The 12,811-nt window shown below is 31.0% G+C and overlaps 1 protein-coding gene across 6 annotated transcripts; it reads right to left on the minus strand.

Moving 5' to 3' along the window:
• Window positions 1–4,193: 4,193 nt before the first annotated feature.
• Window positions 4,194–7,227, minus strand: LOC111896044 (F-box/kelch-repeat protein SKIP11). 6 transcript variants are annotated; one of them, XM_042897873.1, is made up of 3 exons: window positions 6,571–7,227; window positions 6,093–6,199; window positions 4,194–5,959 (listed from the first exon to the last, which is right to left on the minus strand). In XM_042897873.1, the coding sequence occupies exon 3, from the start codon at window positions 5,940–5,942 to the stop codon at window positions 4,587–4,589; it is 1,356 nt and encodes a 451-aa protein (XP_042753807.1). In that variant the 5' UTR covers window positions 5,943–5,959; window positions 6,093–6,199; window positions 6,571–7,227; the 3' UTR covers window positions 4,194–4,586. The 6 variants fall into 6 exon arrangements, with proteins under 6 accessions (XP_042753807.1, XP_042753806.1, XP_023747836.1 ...); XM_042897872.1 differs by having other exon boundaries at window positions 6,566–7,227; XM_023892068.3 differs by having other exon boundaries at window positions 6,084–6,199; window positions 6,571–7,226.
• Window positions 7,228–12,811: the final 5,584 nt, after the last annotated feature.

Below are 12,811 nucleotides of genomic sequence, written 5' to 3' on the forward strand. Positions count from 1 at the left end.
TTCGGCTAACGACCCTCCACCAGTCAAGCAAGCGGTGGGTGTGAGTGTACACCCATTAAGCGCCATTTTATAGGCAGCAACCTTATACCCACCTTATAAACTGACTTCATGAATGATGCCTACTAGTGATAAGACTAGCTTATTCTTATACATATATATTAATTAATCTTATAATAATATAATAATATAGGGTTGAATTTTAAACTTGTAAAATTCTAAGGGTTTGAAATTTAAATCATTCAAAATTAAACTTTTAATCATAAAATTTAAATTTCAAAACTTGAGAACAAGTTTTGAACCTTTAAAAACACAAGGATCAAATAGCAAATAATAAACAATTAATTTAATAATTATCTAAATTTGACCTAATCTATTTTATTTACAAGACAATTCATCAAATAAATTAAATAATCAAATATTATCACATAATTAATTTATTATTTAAATAAATGGTAATTGTCTTTTAATTTGGTAAGGATAATCATAGCAAATATATAAAATTCGGATTTTATAATTCAAAAACAATTTTGGTAATTATCCAAACACAAAAATAGCTAAATATCCGAATTTTGAGCCATCTGATCCACAAACTCGTCGAGTCCGTCTCACATACTAGACTCACGTCGTGAATTACAAAGAGTCACGACGTGAGTTTTTGATTTTTTTTCAAAAATGATTTCCAAATCAAGCAATGAACGAATATGATAGCATCAAATACAATTGAAACCAATCAGGCTCTGATACCACTGATGGGTTTAATGCATAAGAACAATCTTATGTGCTCATACAAACCCTAATGCTTGGATCTAAGTTTCTTTATTGAACATGAAATGAATCCAAGGCTTGCAAACCCTAATCTAGCATATATAATTTGAAATTAACACTATAAGAACAGATCTATGTGATTACCTTTTTCAATTGGCTTGAAATCCTGTTGATCTTCTTGTTCTTGAGCTTAGAGTCACAAGTGTAACTCCTCTAATGGCTTATAAACACCACAATCAAGAAGGCAACTTTGAGAGAGGGGAGATGATGCTTAATTTCGTCCTAGGGTTTCTCTTGGGAAGCAAGTGGCCGGAAACTGAAGGCTAGGGGTCTTATTTATACTGTAGGCTGCTAGGGTTTCAGTCTAAACCCTAATGGACAACTTAGTCACCAAGCAGCCCAAGGAACCTTCTGGAATAAGGCCTTGGACGAAAATATGATGATCCTTCATCATAATTTCGTTCCCCCTTAGTCCATTAGGTTTCCCAGCCCAAAACTCAACTATCACACATTTGACAGTTTATGCCTCTTTATTCAATTAGTCTCTTTTAGTCACCAAATTAATTCCTAATTAATTTATGACTAATACTAACTAAATAAATATGATTTCTCCTTTAATATATTATTCTTATAATATATTAATAAATCATAATATCCTCTCTTTCTCATCAAATTACCTCGTCAAGTTGCTTTGGTGAAGGCAACCCAAAAGGACCATGCACAACCGGGTCAAGTACATACCAAATATAGTTACGGGCTTAGACACTAATCTAACACCATCTACACGGATCACAAGAGTATGAGGTACCCCATGGATCAGCCAAATCAGAATATGAGGCAAAATAGGTGTCTCACACAAAATCTTGAATATGTGATTGTCTTTCAATGAGTAGTTTCTTATCAAGATACTGATATGAGACCACAGACTAAAGTTTTATAATTTTTTCGAATTATTCTTATTATCTAAGATAAGATCAAATCAACATTAAATGTTGTATACTTGTATATACCATTTTTGTTTAATAAGGTCTCGTTTGATAGTTACCGTCAGGAAAAGTGTTGTCTGAGAAAGTGTAGAAAACTAGGACAAAACCATCTTTGATTCTACATCTGACTAAGTGTGTTAAATGATGAAAAATGATCATATCACCATGTTGTTTATACTGTGATGAATAAAGTTACTGAATAATAATAAAAACATACAAATTGTCATACAAAAATCAAATTACACAATAATAATTTAGAAATCCAAATAAAAATTGTCATACAAAGTAATTATAAATAAATCAATTAAAATTTAAATAGAATGTCAGTTAGGTTGTTTTTAGTTTATTTTTTCAAGTTTATGTTATGATGTTATTCTTTCTATAAATTTTACTTTTTTTTTAAATAACCCAATGTGTGATTCTTGACCCGGTTTATATTCGATAATGGTGGGATGGATGAGATTTTAAAATAAATTAGGATGATGGTGGTGTTGAAATTAATCCAATAAAAATGAATTACAAAAAAGTTAATATAATAAATTAATTATCCAATAAAATAATATTTATTAATATATAATAATCCAACAAAAAGAATTAATCCATACAAAGGAAATTAAAAAAAAATTATTTAAAAGAAATTAATAATCCAATAAAATAATATTTATTAATACATAAATATTATATATTTAAATAATATTTATTAATATATAATAATCTAGTAAAAAAATTAATAATCCAATAAAAAAGAAATTAAAAAAATTTAAAAGAAATTAATAATCTAAGAAAGAGACAAAGTTTGGGTCAAAATTGTCTTTCCGGTCCATTCAACCATAAATATATAGTTTTGAAGTTTTTTGGAAAATACATATTTTATCGGGAAAGATGTCTATTGAATGGGGCTTAATTACCACTTATTCATTCACTTATAGAAGTTGGTCTTTATGGAAGCTGTGAAGACCAGTGGAACAAATTTTTTTTTCCAATAAAACAATATATTTTAAATTTTATACCCAATATGCTTTTTCAAATGACAAGATTTTATTGAAACAAAAAACTCCCAAAAAAGTTATAAAATTAGGTTGATGATATTCGGATCTTATAACCATCCAATTCAATTAATTTTAAACTTTCAACATCTATTTACTTGTCAAAAATATAATTTAGTAACAATCTTCTTTATCAACTTTTGGTTTTTGAGAACCCAAAATTAACTCTTTCGGAAATCGACAAAGCACTAAAATGCATAGAAAAGTTTGCCCTAGTTTGACATATGTTGTTGCTTTACTTAAAAAAATATACACCACCCAAAACTAAAAATAGCCTAAATGTGTTTTATTCGTATGCATGCAACCCTTTAACAAAAGACACAAACTTGCAACCCTCAATACTCAAATTAGATAGACCTCCATCCACATTTTTGGTATAAATGTTGTTACGTTTAAGGTCAAACAAATTACTTAAGAAGGCATGTGGCTACAACTTCTTGAACATCGATATCAGGGAGGTTTTGACCATAATCAAAATATATAAAGTTCAACAGACAAATACTTCCATTCAATAATTACATTCCCTTAATTTTATAAAATTTTCATTAATATCATTGTTCCCCTATCATTTCTTCATACTCGACCACAATTTTTTTCTTCTCATGGAACATTAACCTCAAGAGGCTCCTGCTCTATACCATATGTGGCACTTCAAACCCAAAGTTATAGACTAAACAAATACTTTCATTATCAAATTGTTGCCAACATATTAACGTTTATAAGGGAATTTTATATCCATATGAGACATATTATTACATAGAATATCAAAAAATGATCATAGAAGAAACGTATAAATGCAACTCATAAGAACTCATCACCAAGGTATAACACTATGAGATCACAAAAGGATTCGTGATTAAAAAGGGTTTTGTTTTATTGAAGTATCAAAACAAAGTAGCACACTAATCCAACAAAAAGAAACAATAGTAGACAATAAGATCACAACCCCGCTTGTTATGTATGACAGTTGATAGTTGATAGAACAGATTGTACTGTATTTAGTATGCACCAGACTAGGATTAAGATTAGTGATGCATCAATCAGACAAAAAATTATAATTATTTTGAGGTGTTGCTAAATGAACCACCAAATAGTGATTTATGTGTGTGTTTGTGGGTCCCACATTAGACAGGTGTGGGTAGAGGTACATTTAAAAAATAGCCACAAAATATGCGTCTCTTGTTTTTGCAAAAGACATAAATGTTCTCTTCGGCCTTATCATAATAAAATAGCCCTAAAAAGCTTGTTCATTTCCCACAAATGAAACATAAAAGATTCAAGATTTTAAAAGGGCTTTGTTTTCTAGGATTCCTGGATCATAATCCATTCATGATATATATAAACAGACAGCAGAATCACATCAAAATGGCAACATAGTAACAAAAGCAAAAACAGAGAAACAAAAGGCTCAATGAGAAGCCTATGAATTGAACAAAATGTGAATTTAGTACAATGTATACGTTCCATTAGATCAAGCATGTAGCTTATTTTTCTCTTGGGAAATATCAAGAAATTAAAGACCATAAAAACCATATATCAAACTTTTTCGACCCTTTTTTTTTCTTTTTTTTTTGAGAGAAAAAAAAGCTATCTACCAATCTATCACTTCAAGTTATTACCCGGTTGATTCAAATTGAAGGTAGACACAAAACCTCTAAAAAAAAAACATACTCAAGACTCTCACAAACGTTAAAAATCTCAAGTAAAATTCGAAAATTTTGTCATAAAAAGAGTCAAAAACACCGACCTTTTTACCTTTTTACCGTTTCCAAATCAAACACCTTCGTCATCAGCACCCCATCACCGCACAATTGTAAACAAAGTTATTCGATTGTTTCCGTCCAAGTAACCGCCAACGTGGCGGACCTTCTCGTGGGACCCACGAATTAACTTCAATAAAACCCGCCCCGATTGCCCGGGGCCCACCAATAACAATAACCCGGTCACCACACCCTCTAAAAGCAATCCCCCAACCGTTCATGGAGTCTGCCCGTTCGGGCAGCCTCCCAACCGTCTCCCATTCCTTTTTTTCTTTATCATATTTTCTCACTTCCATATCTGCACAGTCAGCAGCATACAACTCATTATCCACAACCGCCACTAATGGTGGTGCCTCAGTACGAGGCACCACCACTGCTCCCACCTCATTGGCGGGAGCAGTCCCGGTTCTCACCGGAGACATATTCGGAATCTCTTTCCATTCCCGTGTTTTCAAATCATATTCCTCCCCACATGCCAACGGTTTCATTTCCGGACCTCCAATTCCGCCGATCACATAAAATTTATCATCCATGAAAACCCCGGAACACATTTTTCGAGGTTTAATCATACATGGAAGAGTTTCCCATGTACCCGATTCACTATCATAAAGTTCGGCTGAATTTACGATTTTGCCATTGGGATCACACCCACCAGCAACAATTGCTATTTCCCCTAGACTCGCTGACCCAAATAAACAACGTGGGAAGTTCATATTTCGACCTAAGCACCATGAATTTGTTAATAAACTATATTTATAAATCACGTGATCTAGAACTTCTTTACCCAATACAAGTAACTCAGTCCCAACAGCTAAAGATTCTTTATCGGAAAATTGAAAACATGGGTTTGACGTCATTGTGGGTAAATGCATCCAACGTGAAGTGATTGGATCAAAAGATTCCCATTCTACGAGGTGGCAAGAGAAATAAACCCAATGTTCGATGATCCCATTTTTTCTTCTTAATCTATAAAGTTCGCCACTTCTAACAAGCTCACGGAAGCTACGGCTTAAAGATGCAATTGAACCATAATCTGATCGGGAACATTTCATTAGACATGTGAGTGAGTTGTCACGATCGAGACCATTGATTAGAGAGCTTGAATCGGAATTATCTCCAGATTGATCTTGACTATTGGAATGATTGCAAAACTCGAGGAACCCTAATTCGAGTTGTAGGTTTTGTAAACTGTTTGATTGTTTGGAGATTTTTCGGGGATGGGTATGATCGAGTTCTTCGTTTTCATCATGTTCTAATGGTCGTTTTCCTTGTTGGGATTCTAGTCTTTCTATCCTGTAATTGCTCATATAACTCCAAGTATTGTGACTATTGTCCCTTTCGCGACTGTAACTTCTTGAAACAAAACAAGATCGATCTTCCAACATGTCGCTCTAATTTGGACCTGAAAGATGACGACTTTTTGAAAATCGGAAAGAACCCTTATATCCTCCAATCAGCAACGAGAAATTTTGAAGCTGAAATTTGATAAAAAGTGAAAGAAATTGTCAAAATCAGTGATGACATACCTGTCATACCCTAATCATAATCTTGATATTGATGTATCGAGAAAAGAAGTCCGAAACAATATAATGAAATCCCTGATTCAAAATCTTGAGTTTTTCGCCTTTAATTCAAGAAAAACCTGAGTAATCAAATGCATTTAAGATTCATATGAAACCGCTATCTAGAAGATCTGGGATAGATTAAGTAGACTAGCAATCAAGAAAGTCGGGTAATTAATTAGCTTTCAATTCAGAATAAAAATCGAGACTTTTCTAAGCTAGATATGGTATTACGAACGAATTAAAATCGAAAAACAGAAAACAACTTTTAGATCTTTTAATCTCAAGATCAAATAACAAAACCCATTAATCCAATCGAACAGCAGTTTCGGAAACCCTAGAAAAAACTAATTAAAAATCAAAGCACATGATTTGTTTGTTATAAATTAAATCAAATTAGATCTGTTTGAGTGGAGATTACAGTAATCAAACAAAAGGGTATTTACCTTACCGATTGGATAAGACGAAAAGATGAAGAAAACGCCCCCTTTGCGTAGAATTGTGCCCCCAAATATATCAAAATCGCTTCTTTCTCTCTCTACATAAGCAAGTTAGTCTGAAAAATGCTTTCTTTTTTCTATCTCCTTCTTCATATATATGTAAAAATCTGTGTGTATGTGTAGATGAGCAGCTTCTGTTCTTGGCGTTTGATGAAAAAAATTATTTAAAAAAAAAGGAAAAAAATAAATAACTTTGCTTTTAGATATATATGATGTATATCTCTCCCTCCTCCTTCCTTCTCTCTCTCTTTCTAAAATCTGCAAATCAAAAGGCTTTTTAGGGCGAAATCGTTGGGGGTGGAGAAAGAGAATAAAAGAGGGGTGGTTTGATTTATAATTTATTCTGATTATTTCTTTGATTTAAAAAATAACAAATCTTTTTTAATATAATATATATATTTTTTATTTTATTTTATTCGTTTTCTAATCGAAACAGCTGTATGCATATTACTACCACATACATATACAGCAAATAAAGATTTACAGATAGAGAGAGAAAGAAAGAAGAGACGGCGGAGGAAGACGGCGGCAGGTGGTGGTTGTTCTGGTGGCCGTGGGACCCACAACCAACTAAAATCCTTTTTTTCTCTCTTTGTGTTCGAGTCGCCTCACCGTGGACGACTGTGTTTTATTAAGGGTAGTGGGAGGTAACCGGTAACCGGCAATAGCCGGTTTTGAACGTGTTTATGTGTAGCGGGGGCGAGTAAATTGACTCGTTTTCTCCACGGCTCTATGATCGATGAGTTTTTTTTTTTTTTTTACAAAATTACAAAAATGGTCCCTGTGGTTTGCCAAAAGTGACAATATTAGTCCCTGTTAATTTTTTTTGATACAAATGGCCCTTGTGGTTTTCAAAACTTACATAGATGACCATTTTTACTAACACTGTTAGTATTCAGAGGACATTTTTGTCTTTTCAAGTATAAAAGGACTGAATTTGCAACTTTGGTTAAACCACAAAGACCATTTTTGTAATCCGTCTTAAAATGATAAGAGTGATAGAAAACAAAGGAATGCGGATTCGAACTTGAGACATTCTATCCTTCTCATTTTTCAACCAAAACTTTAGCCCACTAGGCTAGAGTCAAATTTGTTTTTTTTTTTCCGAAAATTAATATATATTACCACAAAACCACAAATATATTAATAAAAAATACATATTTTACAAAAAAAACTTTTTTTAAATTAAACAAAATATATTTTTAGCATTGTAAACAAAATATATTTTACAAACAATTTACTTGTTTTTTTTACGTATTTGTCTTTCATAATTTTTTTATGTATTTAAAAAAATACGTTTTCGTATAATATGTTATTACATTGTTATGATCTTAAAACATATTTTTATGTTTTTATAAAAATATGTTTTTTTTTCTTTCACATAGAAAACAAAATTTTTTTTACGTATTTATTTATGTAAAATATGTTTTTTTTATATATTTATAAAAAAACATTTTTCGTATTAAATGTTTTTACGTAAAAACATTAAGAATGTGATAACATAACGTAAAAAAATGTTTTAGGATCAAATCAAAACGACTTATATTTTCTACGTAAAGCAAATTAAAAACGTTAACATAATGTAAAAATGTGTTTTCGTATAATATGTTATCACGTTAATGTTTTTATCGTAAAACGCATTTTAAGACAACATTTTTAAGATAACACATAAAAACATATTATACGATAACACATTTCGTATAAATAATTATTTAAAATAACATATTTAGCTAATTTAAGACAAAATATTATAAACATTACACATATATTTAAGATAAAATATTATACAAAAACACATATTTACGAAATACTATCTTGTTCTTAATGTTTTTACGTAAAAAAAATAATTGCAAAACAACTAAAGACGTTAACATAAGGTAAAAATATATATTTTCGGATTATAACAGTTTAATAACATTTTGTACAAAAATCATATTTTTTAAATATATAGAAAACATAATTTACATAAAATAAATACGTAAAAAAAAACTTTTTTTTATACGTGAAAGAAAAAAAACATAGTTTTATATGAAAACGTAAAAATATGCTTTAGAATCATAGGAATGTAATAACATATTATACGAAAACGTATTTTCTTTTAAATACATAAAAAAATATTTTATGAAAAACAGATACGTAAAAAAAGTAAATTGTTTGTAAAAAATATTTTTTTTTACAATACGCTAAAAATATATTTTGTTCAATTTAAAAAAAAGTTTTTTTTTTTTTTTTGTAAAAATATTTTTTTTATTAATGTATTTGCGGTTTTAGATAGTATATATTATTTTTCGGAAATACAAAACAAGTTTCACTCTAGCCTAGTTGGCTAGAGTTTTGGCTGAAAAGGGAGAAGGGAGGCGTCCCAAGTTCGAATCCTCCTTCCCTCATTTTTTTTAAAAAGGGTCATCTGTGCAAGTTTTGAAAACCACAAGGGCCATTTACATAAAAAAAAATAACATGGACTAACTTTGATACTTTTGGCAAACCACAGGGACCATTTTTGTAATTTTGTCTTTTTTTTTCAATTTATCCTATCGTGAGATTTTGATTTTATGTTTGCGTGTTTTATGGAACCATCTTCTTCATCGTTTTCTGAAAGGTGGTGATATGCTGTTTTGCGACGTAGGTGTCTACCTTTTGTGTTCTTAGTTTTGACCAAAAAAATTGTTTGATGTGATAGTTTCAATTTTGGCTTTTGATTGAATAGAAAAAAAGTAGACACGTTTTTAGTTGTGTATTTGTATCATGATTTCTTTGTAAAGAAACCGTTTAAAGTATTTTATAAGCCTAAAGTATGATAATTTATATAACTTTTTGACTTTTTCTATAATGTTGAGACTGTTAAAAGGCCGGTTATGTTCGATCAACTAGCATATTTGAACTAATAATGTGTTCAACGAATAGGTTAAATGGGAAACTTTTGAAGCATGGGTCAAATATTTATACGTACACCATTGACAAGGTCATGTGAGTCGATGGTCATATGATTTCACAAATATGTAAAACTTAGGATTAATAAAGTTGTCATTAGCCATTGACAATTGAATATATATTGTTGTTAAAAAAACCGTTTGTTTTTGGAAAATAACTCGATATTGTGACCTTCACACTAATTTGTTAATGATTTAATATGTTTGATACAATTATATTATGAACAATAATATGTGTTATAATAACATATCAGATCCTATGGATCTTTATTTGTACGATGATGGATATGACATTTGTCCATAATTTGAAAGGCTAAATTCGTGTGGTTCTACATTTTCCCTTAAGATGTAATTGATAAATAAAACACACACATATGAAAGGATGTATGTTTCTTGAGAGGTAACAACATTACGTTTCTTAATCCTCTCTACAAATACCATCATAGTGTGCATGTGTGATTCCATCAATCAGAATCGATATGTTAGACACCGTTATAAGAAGTGAAATATCATAATATGAAATAGTCATCTTCAACATCAATGAGATATCATCATCTCCAATTGTTTTAGGGTTATTTATGTTTATGCATAAACTGATCTTGAATTATGCCTATTAATGCAATATGTAGTATCAAAACATGGTTTAAACTAAGTTTTGTGCCATAATTTCAATTTTTGTTGATTGATTATGATAACATGGGTGTTTCACTAAAGTTGATCTCCAAACCATGCCTTATTTTCAACTATTAAGTATTTGATCTCGTTTATTTTATACATATATTTTGTGTGATGTCTAAATGTTTTGAGCTGTATTTGAAGAGAAAAAGTACTTATAATCCTTGGAACTTATATGTTTGCAGATTAAATACGTTGATGAGAAAAAGGAAGCTAATAAAGACCAAAGAAATGGATAAAGATTAAAGATGAAGAATGCTCTTCCAGAGTGCCTACACGACATGTGAAGATAAAGACTTCGAGTACAACACAATTTTTTGTGCTACACACTCGTCCAGCTGACTTACGTGCTGTGTTTTAAGGTCGACATAAAATCTCTATATAATGCATTTTTCTTGACCTAAAAAGATATACCTAAGATCATAGATTGAAAATACGTCAAAGAGCATGCGTGTTTATCTAAAATTGATCTTCAATCCTAAGTTTATCATGCCTTATTTTCAGTTATTAAGTATTTGATATCGTTTATTTTATACATATATTTCATGTGATGTCTAAATGTTTTGAGTTGTATTTTGGTGCATTTGAAGAAAAAAAGTATTTATAATGCTTGGAAGTTATATTTTGCAGATTAAATACATTGTTGAGAAAAAAGAAGTTAATAAAGACCAATGAAACGGATTAGGATTAAAGATGAAGAATCCTATGTTTCCAGAGTGCCTACCCGACACGTAAAGATGAAGACTTCAAGTACAACACGATTTTTTGAGCTACACATGCATCCAGCTGACTTGCATGTCGCATTTTAAAGTCGACATAAAATCTCTATATAAGGCATTGTTCTTGGCCTAAAAAGATACACCTTAGATCATTAATCGAAAATACATCAAAGAGCATACGTTTTGAGAGTCCAGTAGGCGTTTTAAGGTTGGAAGGCTTACTAGGAGCAGGAATCTGAAGGATAAACAACATAATCATTAGGGACGTCATAAAAGCCCTTAAGTTTTCAATAAAATATCGATTTTACCCTTTGACGTTTTTAGGTTCAATAAAACCAAACATTTATAACATTTTTTTTTATTTTGACCCTTTTTGGAGATTGAGCAGGTAACCGTCCGGTCATGTACACAAGTGGCATCCCATGTGTACGAGGGGTTAGAGTAAATTACACTGAAGGGCCTTACACCCTTCCCCTTCCCCATACCCATAACCTTTTCCCTTATAACTTGTAACCCATCTACACCCCACCCCTGTATGTTGTATTTCCTTGATCGTTCGAAGCTTTCATGCGAACCAGACATGACCTTCTTCTTCTTATTTTTCTCCTAAACTTGTAACAACACAAGAGTGCAACTTCTCCATTCTATTCACTTCAACCAATAACAGGTGTGTCTCACCAAAAAAAATCAGTCCACACTCACCAAACAAATCATAGCCCCTCTTCTTTGTACGCAACCATGATGGCAACCCACCCCTTGCTTCTTTTTTTTTGTTTCGATCACATGCACCAAATCGAACCCTAGATACGAGAATTGAAACAGGACAAGAAATTGAGAAGTTCATCGCTCGTTAATTTGAATTGCATGTGAAAGGGGATGTATTTTGTTCTTCAAGCAAAATTTTCTTCCTTCCTTTTTTTTTTTTTTCTAATTTCAGAATTCGGGTGTAATTTGGTGGTTTGGGTGTGGAAATGAAAATGATGAATGATGGCTAGAGAAGCTCATAATATATTTCCTTAGTTAAAGTCACAATTTCCATCATGTAATTAGTGGAAGTTAATTAGCATTAAGAACCAAAAAGTCATCAAATCCAAGAGGAGTCAAATGTTTTCACTACCATGTTAAAGAAAATGTTTTTATGGTTATGTGAAGTAAAAACTAACACAAGAACCACTTGTTGTTTGCTAATTTGAAGATACATTACTTAATCAAGAAATTAGCAAACTAATCACTACATATACATCTAAAATCATGAATAAATACATATAAGTAAAAAGAAGATGTTAAAATAGAAAACACTTTCATAGAGATTAAAAAACAAGTTCATGAAGTTCTTCAGTATCAACCAAACATTCAAGGACTCCAACCAAAGTTAACCAAAAGGAGTGTAGCCTAGCATGGCTAAACTTAAGAAAACAAAACATGATTTAAATGTACCAAACATTTAGCAATATTCATGTAACACTCTGTTTGAAATTAAATAAATAATAAACTCTAAAAACCCCGAGATGTAAATTTTATTATTATAGTAGCCAAAATCAACAATAATTTAGCAAGGTGTTAGGTTCAAGGAGTTAAATGTCATAATTTTGGATTTTGGGGGTTAAAGTGTAAGTTCCGGATTGGTTTTGTAAATATTTTCAGAAGTCAGAGGCGTTTGGTAAATTTGGGACTTAGATTGAAAGGATTTTGGAATGTCGAGGGTTATATGGTAATTATTGGATTTAAATTCAAAAAAGATTCTTATGGGGAGGGACCAAACGTGTAAATGTGCATATGTTTGCAGGTGAACACGGGATAAACCCGTCACCCTCATTTAACCCATATATATATATATATATATATATATATATATATATATATATATA

This window comes from Lactuca sativa, chromosome 8 (genome assembly GCF_002870075.4).
Source record: "Lactuca sativa cultivar Salinas chromosome 8, Lsat_Salinas_v11, whole genome shotgun sequence".
Taxonomy (NCBI): domain Eukaryota; kingdom Viridiplantae; phylum Streptophyta; class Magnoliopsida; order Asterales; family Asteraceae; genus Lactuca; species Lactuca sativa.

Excerpts from the sequence above, each read along its gene's own strand:
- LOC111896044 (XM_042897873.1), bottom strand. The coding sequence starts at position 5,942 with ATGTTGGAAGATCGATCTTGTTTTGTTTCAAGAAGTTACAGTCGCGAA.